General features: G+C 33.7%; 1 protein-coding gene across 1 annotated transcript; it reads right to left on the reverse strand.

Annotated features, from left to right (window-relative positions):
• Positions 1–50: 50 nt before the first annotated feature.
• Positions 51–7,814, reverse strand: LOC149411741 (protein BCCIP homolog). The gene is made up of 5 exons (XM_089646931.1): positions 7,644–7,814; positions 7,419–7,545; positions 4,509–4,639; positions 2,613–2,889; positions 51–1,545 (listed from the first exon to the last, which is right to left on the reverse strand). Exons 1-5 carry the CDS (start codon positions 7,761–7,763, stop codon positions 1,310–1,312), a joined length of 891 nt encoding a protein of 296 aa, XP_089503057.1. The 5' UTR covers positions 7,764–7,814; the 3' UTR covers positions 51–1,309.
• Between the last annotated feature and the right edge of the window lie 252 nt (positions 7,815–8,066).

The raw sequence follows: 8,066 nt of genomic DNA on the forward strand, positions 1-8,066 counted from the left end.
CCAATCTATTATATTCTATGTATAGGTATTCAATAAATAAAAATGGTATGTTCTATAAAATAATCAATATATTTTATGAAACTCTCAACAGAAACTTATAACATAAATGTATTTTTATAATAAATGTTATATTATTTTGAAGCACTTGTGTTCATATTCCTTGAGAAATGGAAATAATAAGTTATCACTTTTACATAATAAATATGTATTTTATTGACGCCAGAAAATGTTGCTATCCAAACCAAAGAAGAAATCATATCTCCTACAATATCTTTAAATAGTATAAAATAAAGTCACTATCCGTCTGTCTGTTAGCTTAGTTCTTCTAGACTACGCAACAGATTTTGATAAGTTTCGACTATAATTTAAAGAATGCCTTCCGGAAGGTTTATGCATGCATATTGTATTTAGAGAAAGTATCAAGCAACGCCAGGTAACGTCAACTAGTATTTCATAAATACATATTATAAATATTCCACCATAGCTGAAGGTATAACTTTTAGGTTTTTGGGTAAAGCAAAAACATCTAACCACTCGATCGATATCTGGCATATTATGAAAAGTTTGCAAAACTCGTTAAGCGGTTGCTTACAACAATATGCCAAATTTACATACCTTTCATAAAACATTTTTTTTTTGAGAACTGAGATAGTATATTTCACATTTTATGGTAAATGTATTGAATATTCTAATTTAGTGCATTCAATTTTGACAGCCCGCGAACCCAAATTCTATAAAATATTTTTTCATACAAAACTTTCAAACAGCTGTTTATGCTAAAAAATTGAGTCTTCTAATATTAATTTGTATCTATAATTATCAAGTAGGGCCATAGACAACATACAGAAATAGAAAATATTCAATGTTGACCCAAATAAGTACCACGTACAGCAATCTCAAAGGAACGTAGGATTCTCGTGTTTGTTAACGATTTTTTAATAATATTTTTATAAATCCTGAAAATATGGGATGGACGGTAAAATATATGTGGATTCATTGGCTATATAGCAATATAATCAGTTTATATGTCTATGTATTAAAATTCGGAGGTATGATTTTTTTGATCAGGGCGGGAAGTTTCAAAATTAAACGCTCTGAAATTCCGGTCACTTGATTTGTATATCAATTATTAATGCGATCCTTCGAGTGGCTATGCAAATGCTATTACTTTTTCTTCACCTTTCTTATATTATATTCAGTTTAGTCACTGAACCACTGGAGTACAATCTCTTTGGTTTGGATAGTCAATGTTCCGCAGTTCGTACTTCCAACACGGAAAAACGTTTAAATATACAAAATCAGATTTAAGTTATGCTATGAATGCCTTGACCACCTCCAGGATTTTGGGCAGCTTCTTGCCCTCGAGGATCAGCACCTTCCGGCATGGCACCATCTCCTTGTCCTCCTCCAGCCAGTTTCCCGTGAGGCCGGAGTCCTTCTCCGTGGTCACCGTGAACTCAAAACTGTCGCTGGCCTCGCCCAGGATTACTTCTTCTTCAGCGTTGGAGTAGATTATGAGCGGTTCTTTGCTTTTGCTCTTTTTCGCTGAAAAGAAAATGCGACGATACAATGTGATGGCAAAAACAAAATCTGACATTGCCAAATATTATTATTTAATGAGTTCTATCTATCCACTCATATCCAATTTTACAATAATTGAGTTGATTAAATTAAATATAATTCAAGAAGAAAATAATACTAATATGTAAATCTAAACGAAACATGAAACAGAAATGGCCACTGAAAAATTAGTTGCAAGATGATATTGTTAATTCTTCATTTGAAATACACTTAATAAATCGGTCTCAATGGTCGAGTGGTTTAAGATGCCTGTCCCGGTAAGTCAAGAGAACCTGGGATCGATTCCTAGTTGTGACCATTATCTTTTTATTGTTGTGGTTAGTGGTTCGAGGATCTCGTTTGAGTGGTATGTAGCTTCGACGAAACTCAAAAATTAGAATCTAAACCAATGTATGTAATTTCGACGGTGATTTCAAAGGGCCTGGATTGGAGAATCGATTCTCAGTTCTACGACACTATGTACAAAATGTACTATTACAACACTGTGTACTAAATGTATTTCTTTGGAACTTATCCTCTGCGTAAAAACAGAATTAAGGCGATGCACTACGTCGTGTAATATTTTAAATCAAGCTGCTATCAATAGCACCCCTTACGAAGATGGCGATAAGGTTTAAATTCCCGCTTAACACCATCTGCCTGTTTTGATTTATGCAAGAAAAAAACATGGCCAAAAAGTGCCTTTTATTTTATTTTGTGAATGTTCAGGCATAAATATTCAATTTTTTTCCCCGATCATTTTATAAATAACTTAATTTGCCACATTATACAATAAAATGATAACCGAAAATAGGTTCGTAAGTAGGAGATTTTGAACTTTAAAACAGTTTTCATAGGCCTCATACATAATTTTTTTCTGGGCTTATAAAAAGATTTATCTAAAAAATACTCCATTATTTCAAAGGCCAAGATGTATTCTACTCGCAGTAATTTATTAAAGCATCTGAAACATTTCTAGGCGACCAAATTTTCAAACCAAAAACACATGATTTTGCATTACTACGTAGTGCATCGCCTTCAGTAATACTTACATCTTTTAGAGGGGTCCGCTTTGTACATCTTGCAGATCATGACGAAATAGTCAAAGTTGTACGCATCATTCTTGATCTGCGCTTTCTCGAGCTCCGTGTGGAGGGAGTCAAATAGCGGCACGCTGATCTGTGGTGGGATGTTAACCAGGCGCTCGCTGAGTAGCAAGGCACTCCGGGAGGCGAGGACGCGCTCCACGAATGCGCGGGTGCCGGGGCTGGCGTGTTCTTCGGCCAGGTCAGTTAAAAGCTTGCGGATCTGCTGGATTGATTCGCATTCCTGGAAGGATTGGGAATGTTTGTCAAAAATGAAGCAAATAAGGCAGAAAAAACGTATCTCGGCATTTTGAAATTTTCTAGTTATTTTCATAACGGGCAATAGAGGTTTCAGTAAAATTTTTGAGTAGCTGGACAAAAAAAGATCAAAATGGAACTTTAATGCATCTTTAACCATCTCTTCGGGTGTAAATAGTTGTATTTTATAGTAATTAAGTTTTAAATAAAAAATTTTTTTTTAAAGATTGTGTTAAACTTCCAGCTGCTCAAAAAGATTACCGAGTTTTCAAATATTCATTTAACTCTTAAAAGACAAGACCCATATTGCTGGTTTCTTATTTTTCATTTGTTCAACAAGAAAAAATAATATTGAAAAGTGGGAAAGAAGAATAATAACTACAAATAAATCACAATCAATGAAACACATACTATTTCTTATAATGGAAATAAAATCTTCTACAAAGTAAATAAGGAAGTCTTCACTGTTTATAGGATGATCATTGTACGCGGCACTTTAATACACATATATGTGTGCATAGCGATGATGGCACGGTTTATTCGCGCACATATATGTCCCCGTATCAGCGAAGAGGTTAATAACAAAACAGTATGTACTAGGATATTTTATGTAGCCCTTTTTTTTATGAGATACCAACTCAAGCTGTGCCATTTCACTATGTCGTCGACGGCAATCCATCACAGCATAAATCGTATTTGACTTTTCAGGAGAGACAAAAAAGTGGCGATGATTTTATCCAAATGAAAGACAATTGAGATGCGCGGTGATTCTATTTTAATTTTTAAGACCATTAATATAACCAGAGATTTACTTTATTTGAAATAAATCCATTTCAAATGGAAATGCAAAATGGGTATTTTCCATTTTAAATGCTTTTCTCAATGCATTTTCCATTTTAAATGCTTTTTTGCAACATTCTTCCTACAATCTCCACTCATCTTTTTTTCATAAGCCCCAAATATCAGTCGGTCCTCAACCTCGCTATGAGAGATAATTTACATTTGTCAAGTTGCTCCCTGGTAGGAGCCCTGGAAATTGAGTGATACCATTACAAAAAATACTGAACATGGGGCCATGACGCTGTAATATTAAATGTTAGATAGCAGTTTCTATGTTTTTACGTTGGCAATATTAGTCCCGCGCAAATTTTTGTGGTTCATAATCCGTAGTCGTGGCATTTTTTGATTTACCATCATGTAATATGTTTGTTCAACATTGATGTCCATTATTAAATGACAAAACTGTTTAAAAATTCTATAATTATTTTAATTGTCTGACCTGAGAAACCATTTTGCATTTTCAATGCATTTTGAAAATAGGTATTTTGCATTTTGCATTTGAAATGCTTTTCTAAAAACCATTTTGCATTTTCAAATGGAAATGTTTTGACCCATTTCCATTTTGCATTTCAAATGGTTTTGGGTACCCATTTTGCACATCTCTGAATACAACCCATATAGGTATATTACCGCCGTCAAATGGCATTGCAGGATGACTTATGAGGTGATGTTCCATACGCAGCGATGGATTTGCCATCAAAGATGTATTAAAACTGTCAAAAAGAGAACATTTTTCCCATTACAGTATTTGTATTGCATGCTTACCATTCTCTGCTGCAATGAGACAGCGGTAGTAATACCAAATACATCATTGGCGTCATTATATTCCTCATCCACATCATCCTCCGCCATGTCGGGTTCACTCTGCTTTATCACACTGCCAACATTGCTCTGGCCTGCAAATATTACCATTATTTTTACAGAGAAAAACAAATGAATTGTTTAGAATAGATTGCATTAGATATTTGGGTGTAATAATGGTAATTTTTGGATAGGGCCTGACACGCTTATTACGAATATTTTTTAGAAAAAAACTTTATATTCGCCTTAATTACTATAAAAGAAAACTTTTTGCATTTCGGGCGGCAGAAAATTATGCATTTTGATTTTCAATTGCGTAAAACCAAAATTCACTTCGCGAATCGATGCGGCGGCAATCATCTGCCATTAGGTACGTCACTGTTATGTTGGTATCCCTGATACATTGCGTAGATACGACTATGGCTAACTTCGTGGAATACAAATGGATTGGCGCGAAATTATGAAAACACAACAGAATTATAATGTTAACAAACTTTAATTTTTCTAAAATTGAGGGAGATACAGCCCTTTCTTTTGTATCACAAACCATGTTACACAAACCTAGCGTAGCCGTTAAACTACTTGAAAACTGGGATGTTTTTCTTGCCTTGACGCGAGCAGGCGTTATAAAGGGGCACTTTCTTTTGTATCACAAACCATGTTACACAAACCTCGGTATCCCACGAAGATAGCAACGGTCGTATTTAGCTCTTGTTAATGCATCAGTGATACCAACATAACAGTGCGTTCCTAATGGCGGCGCATTGTCGCCACATCGATTCGCGAAGTGAATTTTGGTTTTACGCAATTGAAAATCAAAATGCATAATTTTCCACCGCCCGAAATGCAAAAAGTTTTCTTTTATAGTAATTAAGGCGAATATAAAGTTTTTTTCTAAAAAATATTCGTAATAAGCGTGTCAGGCCCTATCCAAAATTTACCGTAATAATTGACTTTGGTGGGAAGATCATGTAATGAATGTACATACCGTATACGAAAACTGGCATATTTCTTCAGATCATTACAAAATGTACCAAATAAAAAGACAATAAAAACAGTTTGAAGTACTGTTATTATATCATTATGGGCCAGTTGCGTCACATAACCGAAATAATAACAGAACTTAAACAGAACTTGAAATTTAACTTTAAAATTTGAAACAACCAGTCATTATTGTTTTACATTATTAATTATAATTTATTACACTTATTAACTCCTCAGGCAAATTTTTTGGTTTCAAGAACAAACCGCTATTACCCGTAAAGTCAATTTGTTTACTTTGGGAACAGCTCATACAATCTCATAGAAATAGTTGTCTCCCTTACTACCATAGTTAAAAATATGAACTAAATGGTGTTAGAAAGAGAAAACACCAAGCTTTATATTCAAATATAGAAGTTAATCACAGAATAATTGAAATGTACAGCTTTATGAAACCAAACGTAATTTGAGAAAAATTTATGAAACATTCATAGGTCTGCTTAGTATTTTTTATAATTGTGTATTCCAATCCCATAACAGCAGTTTCGCCGTTCAAATGCATTACCGAACTGATACCTTCATAACGAAACTAAACTTTAAAACCATGTTTAATATTCTTGACGGTTTGGGAGGGAAAAACTGTTAATTCAATAATTTGAATGAATTGTGGTATTCCTTGTTATAGGGATTTTAACTGGACATAAGAGATAATAATGTAGAGCTTACACAACAACATAAAATATTATGAAATAGTTTATGTAAAATCACTAAAGAAAAAACAATCAAAATTCAAAAGTTTTGAATTACGGAAAAAATTATTGACTTCCGAATTTTTACATTATTTAATAAATGTAAATAAAGGTAAAATAACACGAGGTGTTGTAAAAACAATATTAATTTTCTCCTATTCCGCCTCACTCTTAATACGCAATATTTCACTTTCAAATAAATGGATTTAGCTTTATTAATTCAAAACATGATTTATTATGTCGGGGGAGACGGAAATATACACACTTTTAATTTTAATTTCGTTTATTAAGTCACTTACGCGATATGTTAATTAGTATGCGGCGCCGCCGAAAGCGACTATATTCATATCAAGAGTTGGATTATATTCATAATATCGTAATTCATACCTACAAAATATTTCATAGACGCTGCTGCCAACCAAAAAAAAATTAGTATTGCCATATAAAATAAATAATATTATCGTGTATAATTAATCAATATTAATATGTAAGTCAATGTATTATTTATAACAAATAATCAACATATAATTAAATTAAATAACCCGAATAACAAACAAATAGAATAAAATGTGATTAAACGTATTCCGTTTAGGTAGTTTAGGTTAGGTTAGGTTAGAACATGGAAAATAGGTATTAGAATTAAATCACAAACAAGTCTATACAAACCTAGCGTAGCCCACATACTATTTGAAAACTGGGATGTAACTCTAAAGGGGACGCGAGCAGGCGTTATTAAAGGGGCATTTTTTTGCTATAGAAAATCACAGTTAGATTAGGTTAGGTTTTATACATTAATTTAATATTTTGAAGATTTTATTTTCTTTAACTGAATTAGTTCGTAGGTAGGTACTGAACCTAACCCGAGCACTGGCTAGGTAAATAACTAGTTGTGGTATTTCCGGCAAATGTCACATTATTTTGTTTCTTTGAAATCTCGTGTGACATATCGCGTAAGTGACTTAATAAACGAAATTAAAATTAAAAGTGCGTATTTTTCCGTCTCCCCCGACATAATAAATCATGTTTTGAATTAATAAAGCTAAATCCATTTATTTGAAAGTAAAATATTGCGTATTTACCGTGAGGCGGAATTCGTAACCTTTACCAAAACAATGAGTCGAGTTTAATCTGCACAATTACTAACCTATTATTATGTTGGATAGTTCCGAGAGATTGACATGTGCTTTTAAAAACAATTGTTGAAGCAACGCCTTGATTCCGTGGAAATCCGAGTCCTGGGGATTTCTGCCTTCAAAGTCAACTTGAATCTCCTAAAACACGAGACGATAATCAAAATATTAGCACGTTTCTACAATGTTTTGTAGACAATATGGATTGAGGTTATGACAAATAGAATCAAGTTGCTAACTTCGTTCCCCGTGTAGATATCGGGGTTGCTGTCGTCATCAGAATCTGAACTTCCACTACTTCCATCGTCCCTGTTCATGGGATCGTCGCCATAAGCGCGTTTTTTGAGAGGATTCGACATTTGATTGCACTGCGTTCGCGACACCGGCTCAATGTGTTTTTAAAATGTCGTTATGACAGCCAAAGTGGAAGTGTTGCCAGTTGCCACTCTTACAAAAGTGTGTTGTGAAGAAAAATAAAATATGGAATGACGGTAGGTACTAAAACATTTTTATTTATTTTAACGCCGAGCCGTGAGCGTTGCCAACTCAGCTCTTTTAGAGCTAAATTTAACTCTAGATCGTCAGCAACAAAAAAGTGCTTTAGCTTCTAAGCTCATTTTTTCAGATCATCTATCTCCCATTTTACCTCATTCCTTTAACAG

Source organism: Hesperophylax consimilis, chromosome 25 (assembly GCF_061612785.1).
Source record: "Hesperophylax consimilis isolate HC1 chromosome 25, BYU_Hcon_1.0, whole genome shotgun sequence".
Classification (NCBI taxonomy): domain Eukaryota; kingdom Metazoa; phylum Arthropoda; class Insecta; order Trichoptera; family Limnephilidae; genus Hesperophylax; species Hesperophylax consimilis.

What these genes read in the sequence shown, in the direction of transcription:
- LOC149411741 (XM_089646931.1), bottom strand. Translation starts at nt 7,763, where the DNA reads ATGTCGAATCCTCTCAAAAAACGCGCTTATGGCGACGATCCCATGAAC. An exon ending in ATATCTACACGGGGAACGAA is followed by an intron (nt 7,546 to 7,643) that starts GTTAGCAACTTG and finishes CTCGTGTTTTAG; the next exon opens with GAGATTCAAGTTGACTTTGA. An exon ending in AGCGGACCCCTCTAAAAGAT is followed by an intron (nt 1,546 to 2,612) that starts GTAAGTATTACT and finishes TTTTCTTTTCAG; the next exon opens with CGAAAAAGAGCAAAAGCAAA.